The sequence below is a fragment of the Camelina sativa genome, chromosome 12 (genome assembly GCF_000633955.1).
Source record: "Camelina sativa cultivar DH55 chromosome 12, Cs, whole genome shotgun sequence".
Lineage (NCBI taxonomy): Eukaryota > Viridiplantae > Streptophyta > Magnoliopsida > Brassicales > Brassicaceae > Camelina > Camelina sativa.
Window position 1 is genome coordinate 5,467,459 of NC_025696.1, and position 18,804 is coordinate 5,486,262.

An 18,804-nucleotide genomic window follows, 5' to 3' on the forward strand; every position below is an offset into this window, starting at 1 on the left:
ATAGTAGATATAAGTATGTGTCATATAAAGTTGTGATGGGTCAATTTGGAATTATTTATGGTCAACACAAAGCAATTGTTTTGTAGTTTTATTGGTTGTCTTTTCCTCTGCATTTTGCCTTTTCTTTAGTGTTACTTTGAGACCAAAAGAGATAATGAAAAAAACACTAAAAAACACTAAAAAACAAAAAAAATTAAAGCTGTTTTCTTTCCAAAAAAAGAAACCATTGTATTGGTTTAGAAGATGTTTATAACTTTTTGGTAAAGAAATTTTCCAACGAAATTTTATTAACAAATTTGCTGACACAAAATAGATGAAATGTATTTAACACACTAGTTCAACAAAAACAATAATATAATTTAGGAAAATTATGAGTAGTATAAGTTATATAGTCTTGTACGTTAAAGAGTTAGTATTGATCATGTTTGTTGCTTTTATCAGTGGGAGCAACAGTTGCTATGCGGGATTACACAGAAGCTGCAGTAGTTGTCTTCTTATTCACAATCGCCGAATGGCTCCAATCAAGAGCTAGCTATAAGGTTTTGTGCTCTTCCATCACTTTTAGTTCAGTCGTTTGTATCAATAAAAATTGAGATTGCTCAAGTATATATTGGTATACATTTCAGGCAAGTGCAGTGATGCAGTCTCTGATGAGTTTAGCTCCACAGAAGGCAGTGATTGCAGAAACTGGACAAGAAGTTGAAGTTGATGAGCTCAAGATCAACACAGTTATAGCAGTCAAAGCTGGTGAAACCATACCTATTGATGGAGTTGTTGTGGATGGAAACTGTGAAGTTGATGAGAAGACCTTGACCGGTGAAGCTTTCCCCGTGCCTAAACTGAGAGATTCAACGGTTTGGGCTGGAACCTTTAATCTAAATGGTATGAAAAGGCAGCTCGACTTGATGAAGGTTACATAACTGTGATACTTTTCAAGGTTTGGTCTTAACTAGCTCCTCTGTTTTTTTTTTCAAGGCTATATAACTGTGAAAACCACTGCTCTAGCTGAGGATTGCGTGGTTGCGAAGATGGCAAAGCTTGTAGAAGAAGCTCAGAACAGCAAAACCGAAACTCAGAGATTTATAGACGAATGTTCCAAGTACTATACTCCAGGTATCAACAACTGATTTTGGTCTTTCTTTCATTACATCTTTTTTATATTCTTGTTTGAGAGTTGAGACCTTAGAAATGTCTATGTACTTGTATGCAGCGATCATGGTGATATCAATCTGTTTTGCGGTTATACCACTTGCACTGAAGGTTCACAACCCGAAACATTGGTTTCACTTAGCACTAGTTGTGTTAGTAAGTGCTTGTCCTTGTGGGCTTATCCTCTCTACACCAGTAGCCACTTTCTGTGCTCTCACGAAGGCAGCCACATCAGGACTTTTGATCAAAGGAGCTGATTATCTTGAGACCTTGTCCAAGATCAAGATTGTTGCTTTTGACAAAACGGGAACCATCACTAGAGGCGAGTTCATCGTCATGGATTTCAAGTCACTTTCCAGTGATATAAGCCTTCACAGTTTGCTTTACTGGTGACACATCTGTTCCAACCTTTTTAAACCACTTTACTAAACAGAACACACATGGTTTTGTTCTGAGCATTTGTGGAATATGACTATTTCAGGGTATCAAGCGCAGAGAGCAAGTCAAGCCATCCAATGGCTGCTGCACTTGTAGACTATGCAAAATCTGTCTCTGTTGAACCAAAGCCTGAAGCCGTTGAGGATTACCAAAACTTTCCAGGAGAAGGAATATATGGGAAGATTGATGGTAAACAAGTATACATCGGTAACAAAAGGATTGCTTCCAGAGCTGGGTGTTCATCAGGTACATATCAAAACTAATGCATTGAGTTTTTTTTTGGTTTTTATCTAATAATCTCTGATGGTTCTTTGCTTTGGTGTATGTATATACAGTTCCAGATATTGATGTTGATACCAAAGGAGGGAAGACGGTTGGGTATGTATATGTTGGAGAAACACTGGCTGGAGTTTTCAATCTTTCAGATGCTTGTAGATCTGGTGTAGCTCAAGCAATGAAAGAACTGAAGTCTTTGGGTATAAAGACTGCTATGCTTACCGGAGATAATCAAGCTGCTGCCATGCATGCTCAAGAACAGCTAGGGAATGCTATGGATATTGTAAGAGCAGAGCTTCTTCCAGAAGGTAAATCTGAAATCATCAAAGAGTTTAAGAGAGAAGGGCCAACAGGTATGGTAGGAGACGGGTTGAATGATGCACCAGCTTTAGCTACAGCGGATATTGGAATCTCGATGGGTGTTTCTGGCTCTGCACTCGCAACAGAGACTGGTAATATCATTCTCATGTCGAATGATATCAGAAGGATACCACAGGCGATAAAGCTTGCACGTAGAGCTAAAAGGAAAGTGGTGGAGAATGTGATCATATCAATCACTATGAAAGGAGCAATTCTTGCGCTGGCTTTTGCTGGTCATCCACTGATTTGGGCAGCTGTGCTTGCTGATGTAGGAACTTGTCTGCTTGTGATCCTTAATAGCATGTTGTTGCTAAGTGATAAACACAAAGCTGGAAACAAATGTTATAGGGAGTCTTCTTCGTCTTCTGTCTTAATCGTGGAGAAACTTGAAGGTGATGCTGCTAGAGATATGGAAGCAGGTTTCTTACCAAAAAACAGTGGTAAGCATTGCGAGTCAGGCTGTTGTGGGAAGAAGAATCAAGAGAAGGTGGTGAAATCAGTTAAAACCAGTTCAGACCATGGTCACACTGGTTGTTGTGAGAAGAAACAGGACAATGTAAAGACGTGTTGCCCAGAACCTGGTGTTCTAGGACAAGGCCGTGACTCTGGGTGTTGTGGTGACAAGACTCAGAAACCACACCAACACCAACATGGGGTGAAACAAAGCTGTCATGAAAAGCCATCCAGCCTGCACATTGTAACTGGCTCAAAACAAGAAGCCTGTTGTGGAAAGAAGAATCAAGAGAAGGTGGTGAAATCAGTTAAAAGCAGTCCAGACCATGGTCACTCTGGTTGTTGTGAGAAGAAACAAGACAATGTAAAGACGTGTTGCGCAGAACCTGGTGTTCTAGAACAAGGCCGTGATTCTGGGTGTTGTGGTGACAAGACTCAGAAACCACACCATCACCAACATGGGGTGAAACAAAGCTGTCATGAGAAGCCACTCTGCCTGGACACTGGAACTGGCTCTGGCTCAAAAGAAGAAGGCTCTTCAACCTTGGTCAATCTGGAAGGAGATGAGCAAGGGGAGGTGAAAGCGTTAGTCAAAGCTTGTTGCTCAAGTCCTGCTGATCCCGTGGTAGCTAGCTTAAAAGAAGAAGCATGTTCTCAGGCAAAGGAGGCTTGCAAGTCTAACTGTAGCAGCAGAGAGAGGAGCCACCATGGTAGCAGTTGTTGCAGGAGCTACGCTAAGGAGTGTGGCAGTCACCATCACCACCACACAAGGGCTGCGGCTGGCTTGGGAAGCTTAACAGAGATTGTGATTGAATAAAGTTCAGTTCTCGCTAACATTTGTACTCATAACCTTTTCATCTTGCAATCATCAGAAAGGATGATGTATTATCAATCGAGAAACCCATGTGATTCATCAAAGAAATGTGAATGATCCAATCGTCTCATGTTATCATCGACCATCCTCTAGTGTTGAAATTGATTATTGGATCATTCTGCCCTCAGTTTCTTTGCACTGACTAACTTTAAATTGTTCAGTGAAGCAAGCTTTAAGCTCCCATATGATTCATCAAACAAATGTGACTGATCCTTTTAAACACTTATCATCAGACTTGAGAGATGCTTGCAAAAGGGTACAAATAATCATAGTTAAAACTTAAAACTTATCTCCAGAAAAAAAAAATTAGTCTGTCACGAAACACAAGTAGATGAAATTGATGAATCTGTTACACGAATAACTGACAATTAAAAGAATATGATACTTATCCATTGATCAGATAAAATAAACAAAATATGAGATAAAAACAAATATAGTGAAGGAAAAAAGAACTAAAGTTTCATAATCTTAGATATGGTGAGATTATGTACAAAATGCTAACACAGTGGACTGGCCAGTGTGGTATGGTGATACTCTAAAAGAACTTTTGCAGACTAAAACGAATAATCCCAACCCCCCACTAGCTATACACTACCTTCAAATGTCATTTCCTATGGTATGCTTGTCAATTAAGCATCTTTTGTTGTTCTGCATCAGCATGACACCGTTTAACAATGCTGGAATAGCTTTATAGTTCCTGTAAATGAGTCAAGCTCGTAGCTTAGCAGCAGGTTCAGACTTTTCATTCAAGTAGATTCCCCTTGGATTTACAGTGTAGACTCCGACTGGTCCGTTCCAGGTTTTTAATGAAGCACAAAGAACCAGACATGCTTCTTTGTGATCTGAGAGCAGAAGAGCGCAACTTCTTTGAAAGAAATAGCATGAATCATCTTTCGCCAGCACAAATCAGTTGAGCATGTTTACCCTTTCATGTACACAGCCTTCAAGTATTACTCCGTTCAACAGTTCATGACTTTTCGAGTCACTCCTTCGTGGTGATGAGCCTATGAGACCATGAGCTAGGTCAGATGCTCTGAATTCTCAAGGAACACAGTATCTCCACCAGTGAATGAAGTTCAGACTAGTTGGAATTATAAAATTAGTCTCTTCTCCCTAAAGGCCGTCCAAAATTTTGCCTCCTTTGGATCCCATGTTGCCAAGCATCTCTATATCTATCCCCGGGCAGATCAGAATCATCAACTGAGTTCTCCCTTCGAATATTCCCATTTCTTGGAAATGTTGTTGTGCTCAGCTTCTCGTCATCTTCTGATGGTGTCCCTGACCTGGATTCAGGGTGCATCTCGATGGATCTGGTTCTTGGCCCACCTGATCTGAAACCTCTAGCATTAGGTGCTTTTGGGATAAAGCTAGGTACCTTTGGAACCGGGAAATCCTTAGGAAGAGACTCCATCTCCATAAAACAGTTCCTTGCTTTGGCGTCAGTGATCAGTGCTGCCCAATCTTCGCACTTCATTAGAGCAGATGCATTTCCCATGACCTGTTGAAGAAAAACGAGCCTTAGAAACTTGACCAAGAAAACAAAGTTATCATATATAAAAAAAAAAAAAGTACATGCATAGAGAGATATCATACCCATAGAGCTCTTTTGGCACGGGTGAGAGCAACATTCATCCGCCGGATATCAGAGACAAAGCCAACACCGTGATTGGAAGCACGCACACATGACATAATTATAACATCACGTTCTTGACCCTGAAACGCGTCTACAGTATTGATATAAATCTCTTTCAGTTCATCTTGGCCCAAAGCATTTGCGAACTCGATTTTCAGGCATTTCAACTGCAGTTTGTATGGGGTTATGACCCCAACAGAGACTTTACCCCCACCCAATGACTTCAGAGTTCTTTGAAGATGCAAGTACACCCCAACACAAAAGCGAGCTTCATCAATGTTCTCATAAGATACTGATCCACCTCTATGAGATTCCCGCCCATGGCTGATATCAAAGAAAAGGTAAGGCTTAAGGACAGAATCTTTGTAATAAATCTCGTCAGGAGCAGCGGAAACACTTTCACTGTCTGTGAGGCGTCCTTGGTAGAAATATCTTGAAGGGAAATCACGTATTTGAGGATGCATCCTATATTGAACTGTTAACAACAAAGTTGGACAACCTGCTAACTGAAACCTTTCAAAGAGACTTCTACTGTATAAAAGGGTTCCAGCGGCTTTGCTAATAACTGTAGCAGGAAGCTGTTGAGGATCACCCACAAGTACACATCGTGCAGCACCAAGAGCAAGGGGAGGAAGAACTCCAACCTCACTAGCTTGGGCAGCCTCATCGATGACCACCATATCGAAGCCATGCGTAAGACGAGAAAACAGTTTACGACCACTGCTTGATACAGTTGTAAAAACAATTTCAGCCTCGTTCGCGAAACTTGCCTCAAGACTTGCACGAGCTTCTTCAAGATTAAAGTTATTACCACCAGCGCGAAACTTTCCCTCGACAATGAGAAGGCGAGACATTTCAACAAGATCTTTATCTCTGGCTTCAACAACAGCAGAAAGGCGCTGTAACAATGCATCTCTTGTCTGGTCCCTAACCATAAGAACATCAGGGTCAACGCCAACGGATCCCTGAGAACGGTTAGCGAAGGCTGCAGCAGTAAGTTCCCTTTTAAGTCCAGCAATATCTTGAGATAGCTGCGTTTCTCGTAATCTGAGGTTGTGCATGTGTCCTAGAATTTCATCACGGGACTTGGCTAATAGCTGCTCACTTCTACGCTCCACAGAAACAGCTTGAGCAGCTCTCGTTTGGGTATCAACACCTACTCTAGCCACATCAGGGCGATAAACTCTCATTTCCCCATCAATAAAACCACGATCAAGGACACGTGAGAGAAGTTCATCGGTCGCAGCATTTGAAGGAGCACAAACGAGCATTCTTGGTTTAGCACACAATTTTGGCAGCGTACGAAATAGATTCTGGTCCATGTTTTGTAGGACTTCATCAATTGATCCTGACACAATATGATCTGAACTGCTCTCACTTACTTGTTTATAACTTTCAGGAGCTAATTTCTTCAGCAACGAAGTGTAATACTGCTGATACTGAACCAAATGGATAACATTCAACATTCCCCAAACTGTGTGTGTCTTGCCTGTTCCTGGAGGGCCTTGAACAAGAGTAAATGGCCATGGATCTTGCCTCTTTACCCCACTGCTAGTACCAGCTGCAGTATGCATTGCGGCCCAATGGATTGCAGCCAACTGAGGAGCATTAAAGCTTCTATGTAAGTGGCCAGCAAAGCTCGGAGTAAAACAATCGGGCACTGTAGGAGTCTGCTCCCCGTAATTAGGAAACTGCTCTGGGCTAGGCCTGAGAATTGCATTTTGCATCTGAAGAATATAAGAATTTCACAGCGTCAGCATAATAAAATGCATCTATGAAATATTTGTTATTAAAAACAAAACCAACCTGTGGGTTAAGCTGAGAAAACGCATGCAAAGCAACATATTCCCTTTGTGTGGTTGCAAGCGAACCAAGCACTGACAGATGCCAGATCTCCTTAGGTTTAAGCTTCCGTAAAATATGATTATCGTCAATCTTGCTGGTAAAAAAACAAATCAAAAAGGGGGAAAAAAGTAAAGAAATGAGAGAACGGAAATAAATGCTTCCAGTAAGAATGGGTAGAAAATACAGCTTAAAAATCAAACATATGGAAAAGCATATACCTGCCAGAATCATAAGTATCTCCAACATAGAAATGGAGAATTGCTCCAGGAGGATCTCGAGTATCAACCGGTATATATCTCCTAACTGTACCAGCTACACGTCCAGCATCATCATGCTCTCCTTCTAAACATAAAAAGGAAAAAATTACAGAACATACAGAGAAGCACAAGCAATATAAAAACCAACCAGACAATCTACGAATTCTAACCGCACCTGATTCAGGCACAGGATTTGAAAGAACTGCAACATCTCCCTCCTTGAAACCCCATTTACAATCATTTACTGAGAGAAGTATCACATCATACCATCCTAAACCAGATAAAAACAAAGGCTAGCAGTCAGGTAACAAGAGAAAAATCAGTAGAGAGTTAAAATTGTTGCCCAAAGGCCTTTACAAATGTGAAAAAGGTAATAGGGCTGGTTACCTCTCTCTCTTCTTTCGATGAACTTTATTCTGACCTTCATGTATGAATTTGCCTCAGCCAATTCTTCCCATGTACTGTAAAGTTGTGCCCGGCACTCCTCGAAAAGTAAAGGTTCAAACACTCTAACATACTCATCCATGGATTCAAACCGCTCAGGGACACTCTGGAGATCAGAATCCTCTACACACAAGAAAATTTTATGCATAAGAGTCAATTACACTATGGGTAATAACTAATAAGGCAGAGAAATAGACATCTTTGAAAGAACACCGGCCATATAAAAAAGTTGAAATATCATCATCCATACAAGTCAAATTTTCCAGTGCAATACAGAACAGAAATGAGGCATGTCAATCAAAAAGCCTACTAATAACCAATAATTACTTTCACTACTAGCCCATTCAAGTTTTCAGATACACATAAATGCATCCAGTTTTTTCTTTAACTAAGATAATTAAATTAAAGCCCACAAGAGCCAACCTGATAACTGATATTCATCGACAATGAAAACAAAAACTAAAATTCTGTCATCAACTTTTACAAGTATGATTTAATCGTATCACCTTCCAAATCCCGTGGCCATTATGATTCTCACTGAGCCATGATTCGGGACACAGGGAAACTGGCACCAGAGCAGTAGATTTTAATTGGCATAAAAGTTCCTACCTTAAATGAAGATAACTTAAACTGGAAAAGTAGGAGCACTCAAACACACGTTCCATAAGTTGAAACACTATATAGGACATACCTGGATGATGCCAAAACTTTTCGTTGGTCACCTCTCGTATAAGACGCTCCACGGAGGTATCTTGGTATTGGGTACTATTGGCTTGCTTCTTGAACGAAGTAAATTTCTTGTTTCCAAACTTTGAGTCTGCAGAAGTTTGACTGGACAAGGTGACTTGTCTATTTGACGAATGGCTACTCTTCGGCTGCCGCGAATTCATTGGCTGCTTCCATGACCCCTGCCTTGACACAGAACCTTCAGCAGAAGGTCCTGCCTCCCCATTTGTTCTCCTAGTTTTACCAACTGACCCAGATTGTGATTCACCATTAGATTCTAATTTAAGTTCAGATGTTTCTGGATGTACTCCCCCATTAGGAATGTCACTCAGTTTCTGATCCCGGTATACAACATGCCCTGGAACCCCGCCTCCTTGTTCAGCAGGTGGAGGACCTGCGCGAGATTCTCTAACCGTCCGCGTGACAATAGGTTGTGGGAAATTCTGTCTTCTAGGTGTTGTGGTCTTAATAGGACCAGCTTGCTTGACATCTTCTAGGTTGAGAAACACGGTCTGCCTGTTCCGCTTCTTTCCCAACATCGTCTCTTTCTGATGATCCATCTTTCGCTTCACAGTGGTATTTGCGCACTTGATTGCATGACTTGCTTCAACTCCTTTAGTTTCTCTCTGCCTCACCATTAAACCCTGTTCTTGCGGACTATCTATAGATGCACTATCTTTACCACTGCTTTCTGAAATATGATTGACGTTTCTGTTTTGAAGACCCAAGTTTGAGTTGATATCTAATCCTACTGTGCCATTATCCTTCTCTGTAACTCTAGAATACTCAGAACTACTATGTACATTCTCACTGGCAGGAACCTCCGACTCTGTCCATTCCCCTTCTTCTCTCTCAGGTGCTCCGGCATCATCAGGTACTATTGATGGTGCAACCTTTGCTTCCTCCAATGTGTCTGGCCTTGATGATGACAATGATTCCTTAAGAGAGTTCTCATCCATCTTTTGTTCAACTGAGACATCCGTGCGTTGGGCAGAGATAGGTCGGACAAAAGGTTGAAAACCAGAAACTGTTGATGCATGTGAGAACAGTCGGTTGTTTACATCAGAAACTGTTGATGCATGTGAGAACACTCGGCTGTTTACATTGTCTTGGGAGGACGACGGAGTTGCAAGCAAGCCAGATGTATTGGGGTTTGCAGATGGGATAGCCGTCTGTGGCTGATTGAAGTTAACATTATCATTCCCATCATCATCCTCTGTAGGAAGTTCATTAAGATCAAAGAACAATTTTCCTTCTGAAGCCATCTCGTACGTATAGTCATAAACTAGTGTATAATTCCAAGCTAGTAGTGCAACTTATAATATCTCAAGATGCCAAAAGACGTATCCCCTCGTACGACACCAGCTTCTGCAGAAAAAGAAACCACAATCAAATTGTTGCTGATATAAAGCCTGATACAGAAAACTTAGAACAGCCAAACGAAACAAACAAGTAGTAATTGATATATCGATTCAAATCACCTAGTGCATTACTCAACTCAGTGTGCACACAACCTTTCAACGTGACAAAGATTCTCACTTTCCCCTTTTTATACTAAGACGGCTTTTATACTCCAATTAATTAGGTAATGCACGCAATTAGGAAAGACGATTAAGAAATCTCTAAAATAAAATAAAATCGCCGCAACCTAAAAAAATTCTAAGAAAAAAAAAAATTAAAGCCAATCACGCGCATGAACAAACCAAAACCCATGAATCAGCTATATCAAAGACGAGATCAATGGAGATAAAATTAAAAGCAAAGATCGAGATCGAGGAGACGAACCAGTGACGGTGTCGGTGGGGGACGGGGCGGCAAAAACCTCTATAGAAAAATTGATCGGATTGCCCTAAGAAATCCTAATCTCAATCCCAAATCTCTCAATCCGGCGATAAGGGCAAAACAGTTCAAAACGGCGGCTGAATAAAATCCGAAAGCAACGGCGAAGGAGACGGATCGAAGGAAGAAGATCTGGTCTGTTTGTTATTCGTCGATTTCGAGAGGTGTTTAGGACGACGACGAGACGAGAGAGAGAGAAAGAATCTGGTGGTTGAGAGACGATGAGACTCTTCGCTAATCAAATCGGATCAAGACCGTTGGATTTAGACCAAAGAGAACTGATCCGACGGTCTAGGACAAGCCAATAAGTTTTTTTTAAGTATTAAAAAAAGATTGAGTTTTACAGTGTAGGAAGGAGAAGAGAAGACCTTTGTTGTTGGTTTGGGTGTTTGTGTGTACTTTGCAATTGCATAAACTCAATCTTATTTATAGGCGAGAGATAGAGAGAGAAGAGAGGCCAAGTTTGGTTCGCTTCTATTATTGCGTCAAAAACTAGGTTTTTCATTTTTTTATTTTTTTTTATTTTTTTATTGTTTAATTTATTAGTACTACTATATTTTATGGTTTTGTGATATCTATCCTATAAATAACTGGTCAATTATTTTAGATTTTGGATACTCTATTACTGTCTAAGGACCCCTTTGTGTCATAATGCTTGTAATTGGGATAAAGAATAAAAAGCTTTGTTTCCTTTTTTCTGTTTTTTTTGTTCAAACAAAAGCTTTGTTTCCATGATTATTATATATCAATATTTTTAATTCTTTTGATTTCCTCATATGTAGTAATTAGAATTGCATTATTATTTTATTGGTTCGTGTAGAATAGATTTATATCTATATAATTATATATACATTTTAGAAGTACATTTTCGGTTCTACCTTTTTATTTATACTTATTTAAAAACTTATTTACAAAATCAATCCCTAAAACATTTCCAAATTAGCATTACTTCAGTTTTTGTTTCCTACATATTTTACATATATCATTCCAACTAACAAAAATACAACATAATCAATAAGGAAACAAAAACTATGATATATTTAACCCTTCTATTGTTTAGTAAAGATATTCCATATCTGAATTCTTTTTAAACAAAAAAACAACAATTTGATTCCTATTTTGTTTTCCAAAATCTATGAGCTTTGATTCTTAATGTAAGAAGAACATTGATTCACATTTTTTTAAATATTATAATAATATATATGAACTTAATAAAATTTTAAAATATTACGAATATGTAAAATTAAAAAGATTTTAAAGTATTATATAATATGATTATATAGTAGATGGCTTATAAAGAGGACATGTTGTAATTAATAAAATATCACTAAATTTGTGCTTACGGGTAATTAAATCTTCATTTTATTATTTGTCAACATTATTAATATTAGAATATTTGACATATAAAAACTAATTTGATTTAACTAAGAGTGTGTAAAATAATTAAATCATTAGGAAAAATGTGACTTAATCATAGTGTATAAATGACTTACTATGTATTTAGATCTCTTATTTTTTTGTTATAATAAAAATTAAAATAGAATCTCAAACACTAAACAAAACAAACTAAATATAACAAACAAATGGTCATGAAGTATATTGCGAGTTAAAAAATTAATATAAATATTTAGCCGCACAAACGGTCGGGAAATTTACTTATTCCTTTATTTGCAAAACATCCAAGATTTAACAAACAAATACAATATTATATATAAATAATAATAAAAATTATATGCACGCAGTGTACCGCGAGTTAAAATCTAGTTTAGTAGTATTATTTTTGTCATGTAACATTATGTCATATAGATGTTTTTTTGAATCAAATGTCATGTGTAGATTATTCTGGTTTTAGTTAAGAATTAGTGGTGAAAATTGGGGTTGTTGAAGCTGTATAATGGACAGTATATATAATTGAATTTAGCTTAGACTATGGAGCTTATTGGTGATAGACATTAGTAAGGAGGTTGTAGGGATTTTAGCTTTCTTTTAAAGTTTGATCTTAAGTTAATCACATTTGGTTTCTTTTAAGCTTTAAAATAATATAATGTGATAAGATAACCATATAAAGTAAGAAAATATGGTAACAATAACGGTATTATTGGTGGTAAATAAACAATTTTTTAAAACTAGAAATCTTATAACAATAAACATTAAAAAGTAAAATTTTAGATTACTTTACATCTTTCTAATTGAATACATGCTTAGCGCTTTTTTAACGTCTCTAGCGACTAGCGATTAGTTAATAGTATTGAAAAAGTTTATTTATTTTCTTAAACAAACAGAGAACCTCACAAAATTTTATATTTTAAGAAATACTAGGTAATAACCTGTGCTGTTGCATTGAGTGAAATTTTTGTTTGAAATATTACATTTATAAATATATTTATTTAGTATAACATTTATAATACAAACTTATATTGGTTTGAATTCATCAAGTTTATGAAAGTTCCCACCAAAAGAAAATCAAGTTTATGAAAGTTTAAAATAGTAATCGCTAGATTGATATGATGGCAGATCTGAATAGAATTTAAACCGAATTAGTGATCGTTAGATTTTAATAAAAATCTTGAACTATTAAATCAGATAAAAATCATAAAAAACTAAAATTTCATGAACCGGATAATTTAAATAAAATTGTAACCCAATCAAACCCATTAGCTAAGCCATCATGCAACGAATTTAAATACTTTGAACCGTAAAATGTCTTTGCATCCGTATCGCTTGAATTTATGAGATCCGTGTATTGTCAAAAACACAATGACATACAGTTGTAAATAATAAATATAAATGAGGCTAAATAGTTAAATATGTCTAGAGCTCTTTGGCAGCGATACATCAGTTTTTTCAAGTGAGTGCTTCCCTGTTAATATATAGGGGATTTAATAAAAATGAGAAAGATTTGTTTCCTAAACGATGGTTCATGAATCATGATGACACCAATGACCAATGCAAATGGAAACAAAATAATATTGGTAGCTTTTTTTCAAATAAAAAGGAAACAAATAAGATTTATTTCTTATTGTATATTAAATGCTCTATTACAGTTTGTAAATTACACAATTAATTTTTAAAAGAGAGCCACGTTGGTAAAAGTTTTGGATGAAAAAAAATCTATGCAACACTCTTATCCTAATATTGCATATCAATATTTTTATTTAATTTTTAAAAAGTCAACAAAATAAAGAAGGAAATTAAACATTTTTATACATTTTAAAATATACTTTTACATTTAAGTTGATATCCTTCCGTTTTAAGAGTCAGATTAAGGGCTAATTACGACTTTTCAGATACGGCCTAAAAAACAGGCGTTTTGCACAAGATAATATTTTGGCAATTTATACAATTTATCAAAAGTAAATGGACTAAAATGTAATTTATAGAAAAGATAGTGAGACCCCTTTGGCCCTTTATTTGACTTGGTACGCTTTAGTCTTCTGTCTCTGTCTCTGTCTCTCTCTCGCGACTCGCGCTAGCTCTCTGACTGTGCCAAGTCCTCTCCTCTGTTGCAGTCTCCGATAATGGCGGGTTTTAAGCTGCTTTTGTTTCTTTCTCTTGTAACCCTCGAGATCGCTTGTTTCTCTTCTTCATTCACTGTAAATGTTGAAGCTTCTTCTTCATCTGGTTGTGATAAACTCAAATCCACCGTCTCTGCTCTTCGTACGTCTCATTTCACTTTTACCCTTTTTTCGATTTTGTTGAAGATTATGCAAATTTTGTAGCTTTAGCTTGTCTACTATGTAAAGGTTTTTGTTTCTGAAGAACTGTAGGGAAATGTGAAAAGAGGTTTGTTTTTGATTTGTTGCGTTTCTTAGGAAAATTCTGGAGATTTTGAGTAACGTTTCATATGAGGTTTATGTTAGAGTGACGTTTCACGTTTCCAGCTTCAGTTCTGTTTCTGTAGAGATTAACTTGTAACGTTTGTTTTCCATTCCAAAGTTGATGGCTTTTTTTACAATTTCTTCAGCTGCATTTTGAATCTGGTTGCTAACTATATTGAGAGGCTTTTTGTGTTTTCCTTGTTTAAAGAGTCAATCATCACTGAGAAAAACCAAGATTTGGTTAGCAAGGACGAGAAGATCCGAGGTCTGGAGTTATATATCCGGGAGAAGTCTTACTTGTTTGAGAGTGAGATTGATTTTTCTTCTCAAGTGAGATTTTCATTCTTCTTCTGAGTTTGATTCATTTGGCCTATAAACAAGATGTAGAGGAAAGTTATTTACTTTTGTTGGTTGTAATATGTTTTATTTTAGTCTGAGGATGCGGTGAAGCATGCGAGTAAAGCAGAAGAAAAGGTTTATGAGCTTCAGAAGCAGGTTGGTTTTGTAACTTGAGTTTTGTGTGTTTCTTTTTGTTCATCATTACTTTTATTCAATCATTTTATAAAACTTGTGCATTTGGCAGGTATTTAGACTAAAACGGGAAGTGGAATTGCAACGCAAGAGAAGGATCGAAGTGGAAGCTGAGAAAGTTGCACAACCTAGCTCAAAGCTTGAAAATGTAAGAGATATGGTGTCTCTAGGATTTGATCTGCATATTACAATAGCTTACTCTTCTTTTTGTTTCCTGTGGTCAGATGGATGGCAAGTGGTTCTTGTCTAAGCTTGGTCTCTACCCGAATGAAACTCAGGTTAATCTAAAAGAAGCGCATAACATCGCACAATCTTAGTTTGCTTAACTCTTCTAATAAGGCCTCTGTTACATTTGTTGCAGGCATATCTATTGACCCTATGGCATCAACATCTTTGCCCAACTCTTCATATCACTCTTCAAAAGGTTTGTCTTCAACTCAAAATTAACCTTTGAAAGTCTTTTAAACTTCCATGTATAGACAAGTCCTTTTTGTTTCTTCAGGTGTCGCAGATAATTGGCCAAGTCCAAAAATGGTCAGAGCCTCACATTGAAACCCTGAATTCAGTGAGTACTGTTCTCATTGCACGCTTATATACTTCTCATTTACTTGGCATCTGAGAATTCTTCCCCTTGATTTTTCAGGAATGGATCCCAAGCATTAAAGATGCATGTGTGACATTTACTATGTATCTCGAACCAAAAGTTCAGTATTTAACCGATAAGTCCATCGAGGTGTTATGTACATCTAAGCAGGCTTTGACACCACATCTCCTCCAAGGATTCGACGCTTCATACTACTATCTTGAGGTTAATATATTTCCACATACTTTTATTCTGACTTTGCATAAAACATTGTGAGCATTGTCTTGTTTGTCTTAGGTAATCAGAACACATACACACCCATACACTACCCGGATTATGACCATAACGAAACCACACTTGGAGAGAGTACAAGTTGCCTTAGAGCCATATACAGAAAACGTAAGACATGGCTTTAAGAAGTTGGTTAACTCGACAAAAATCTACCATCGACAGGTATATTCATCAAATTGCATTCCAGTTTTGTTGAATATAACTTACAGTGACACTTTGATAAGCTTCTCTTTGCTTGGAATCAAGGCTCAAGAAATGCTGAAGAACAATGAGGTCACGAAACCGATTGCTACCATGGACTTAGCTTGGGTTGGGGTATGTATTTCCAACAATTTCCATTCATTCAATCCATCTATAGAGTCTGCAAATCATAACTAAGTCGCTTGTTATTTTAATTTCAACAGGCCACAGCTTTAATTGGCTTCCCTCTTATATTCATCATCAAATTTCTTTCTGCAGTCTCCAAGTAAGCTTTTGAACATCTTTTCAACAATAGTCTATAACTTCACTTAGAAGAAAAAATCAGGCTGTTGCAACAGAAGTTAACTATGAGATTGAATCTTTTGTTCTGCGGGTAAAACAGTCCCAAGGGGAAGAAGAGATACAGCCATAGAAAAGAACCAGTCGTCGGATACCGCAGAGCCAAACGCCGTCATCCTCACCAATGAAACAATAGAACTATAACTTTAGGAAATCAAAAAGGTTTCTCGTGACTTTTCTTTTAGATATATCATTGGTTTTGGTTCCTGTTAAGACGGTTACTCAAATGAAGTAAATCTTTTTTTGCAGGTGGTTTGTATATACCTTTCTGGTTTCTCAGACACATATAACAGTTAAATTAGTTTGGGCTGAAGAAATTGAGCAGAGCTGTTCTACACAAAAACTATGTCTCGTTAGAAGAAACCTTGGAACAAATATTTTGAGTTTTCGTAGTTTAATTTTTGGTTTGGCATGTTAATGTAGCCAGGCCCAGCCCAACTGGGTTGGTACGAGTCGGAAACTAAAAAAAAAGCCTTATACTATTTTTTTTTAAAGTAAAAATATCTCTTTCATCTCTTTGATTTGATATATGAAATTTATAATGTAAAACCATATTTAAAACTAAAAAAAAAAATGAAAATTGTGAAGACAAAAGGAGAGAAAGAAAAGGACAAGAGAGAGTCAATGTCTATAACGACTGTTTGTGTCTGATCCCAATTTCATGTCTTTATATGTCTCCTCCTTAAAAGGTCGCTTTACATTTACGCTCTTTCTTGTTTTTAGCTTTCATTTCTCTTTTTAGCTTTTTCATTTATCATCTATTTTTATTTCATATCAACTTTTATTAATTTCGGGAAAATGAATTGTCATAATTTATGTTTTCTAATCTCTTTGTTCAAAAAAAAAAAAAAAAAACCCTAATATTTGAATTGAACAAAACCTCTGTAGATTGAGCCCACAAGCCCAACTTTTCCTAAAGTTAACCTAGTAAGCTAAGTCCAAAACTTAATTACCTACGAGTTCACGATGCTAAGATAACCATGAAACATAAAAGGTGCAAGAAGTATTAGATTTACATGCAAATGTGATAACCAAATCTGAAGGAATAAGAGGACAATCAGATCAGATCCGGTGGTTTAGATTCAAGTGTCGAATCTGCCCTTGTGACATGCAAATATTACTGGATTCACATAAATGGAGACACACGTATTAACTATTGACAATGAGAGTCTGTGGTGTTGACAAAACAACATACTTATACAACACAGACAGACACACTTCAAACTTAACCATGGTTAGTCGCACGTGCTATGTCCTCTGGTCAAATATGTACTCTTTACATTATCATTAATTATTACTATTATTTTCTTATCATCATTCCCATTCATATTACGATTCTTTCAAGTATTATCTAAATGTTGAAATGAGAATCCTAATCCCGAATTAACTTATAATTCTTCTATATAATACTTTGATAACAACTACTAAAAGTAAAAAGCTACACAGCTTACACTACAGTTTTCATCAGCCTTCTAAGTTCTCACATAGAAAGAAAAATCACTTTAAGATATGTATATATATATGATCGATTCGGTATTTAAACATTGCAAGAAGAAAAGCTGACAAAGAAACGTTGATAGAAAAGTGTAACCAAATCACTGTTAAATCAAAATATGTTTCGGCGTTAAATTTGCATGAATTTATTACGATATTTCATATATAAGTGCAACAACAACTACAAAATATCATAACTGGTTTATATTCGTGTATATAATTGGATATTGAATTTTTGTTTACGTATGGCCTAGATCAAACTCTTCGTATTAATGGGAAAGCTAACTCTTACGACAAAAAAATACATGACACATGCGGAAATTTATTGAGCCTTGCTATGATCGTAGTATTGACATACATACAGGATTGCATACATACATATACACACATGTATATCTAGCTAGTATATATTGGATATATGGAGTGCAATTATAACATTATCGGATAGTTTTTCATTTCTTTTATATAAAATGCACTTACTTGATTCTTTGCAAGTCCAATATAAATTACTATTAAAGTTCGGTATAACTATTTATGCTAATTGCTAAAGACAAAATATCACATAAGAGTACTTTTGTCCGACCACATAAACAAAATAGTAGTTGGTGAATTATCTCATCTAACAAATTAGCTCTCTAATCCCCTATGGTTTTAGATCATTTGATAAATTTGTCTCTCTAAATATGTAAATGATGAGAAGATGGAGAACGGAATGTTGAAGAAGAAGAAAAATAAAAGCAAAAACAATATAACAAACTAATAATCATATGTGCAAATCTAAAACAATATTTTATACAAATATTTTCGTCCAACCCATATCAATGTTTGTTTTTAAGATATTTAAATATATTCAGGTTTAACATATTATTAGATGTCCAAATTTCTCTACTAGTTTAGATTAATGTGCCAATTGACTTGGGTATTTAATGATTTATTTGAAGACAGTGGTATTAAATAGTAATAAAATTTGGTAAGCAACAGCAAATTGCTTACATGGTTATCAACAAAAATATCGTATTTCGTAAACAATAAGTTAAAAGAAAACTTTTTAAAAAACAAAATGATATTGGGATTACCACAAACTGTCAAAAAAAATTAGTTTAATCAAAGAAACAATTAATGGCTGAGTCAAAAAAAAAATTAACGAGCTTTTTAAACTTTGAATACTTAACTAATTAGATGCTTCTAATCAGATTTCTAGGAGATATGTCGGAAGCACCGACGACACGTGCGGATCCGTCACGTGCGCGATG

General features: G+C 36.5%; 3 protein-coding genes across 4 annotated transcripts in view; 2 read left to right on the plus strand and 1 right to left on the minus strand.

Annotated features, from left to right (window-relative positions):
- Positions 1-3,635, plus strand: part of LOC104730312 (cadmium/zinc-transporting ATPase HMA2-like) — a 9,678-nt gene extending 6,043 nt beyond the window's left edge. For both annotated transcript variants that reach the window (XM_010449466.2, XM_019234006.1), the window contains 6 exons: positions 442-539; positions 627-882; positions 976-1,113; positions 1,211-1,538; positions 1,631-1,833; positions 1,923-3,635. In XM_010449466.2, the coding sequence (XP_010447768.1) occupies positions 442-539; positions 627-882; positions 976-1,113; positions 1,211-1,538; positions 1,631-1,833; positions 1,923-3,493 (2,594 nt within the window). In that variant the 3' untranslated portion in view covers positions 3,494-3,635. The remainder of the gene's footprint in view (positions 1-441; positions 540-626; positions 883-975; positions 1,114-1,210; positions 1,539-1,630; positions 1,834-1,922) is intronic.
- Positions 3,865-10,691, minus strand: LOC104730313 (probable helicase MAGATAMA 3). The gene is made up of 8 exons (XM_010449468.2): positions 10,241-10,691; positions 8,421-9,823; positions 7,673-7,852; positions 7,461-7,556; positions 7,247-7,370; positions 6,990-7,122; positions 5,144-6,910; positions 3,865-5,048 (listed from the first exon to the last, which is right to left on the minus strand). Exons 2-8 carry the CDS (start codon positions 9,718-9,720, stop codon positions 4,650-4,652), a joined length of 3,999 nt encoding a protein of 1,332 aa, XP_010447770.1. The 5' UTR covers positions 9,721-9,823; positions 10,241-10,691; the 3' UTR covers positions 3,865-4,649.
- Positions 13,740-16,190, plus strand: LOC104730314. The gene is made up of 12 exons (XM_019233769.1): positions 13,740-13,951; positions 14,321-14,442; positions 14,545-14,607; positions 14,696-14,791; positions 14,868-14,921; positions 15,005-15,067; positions 15,146-15,208; positions 15,287-15,451; positions 15,524-15,679; positions 15,764-15,832; positions 15,922-15,983; positions 16,101-16,190. Exons 1-12 carry the CDS (start codon positions 13,813-13,815, stop codon positions 16,183-16,185), a joined length of 1,137 nt encoding a protein of 378 aa, XP_019089314.1. The 5' UTR covers positions 13,740-13,812; the 3' UTR covers positions 16,186-16,190.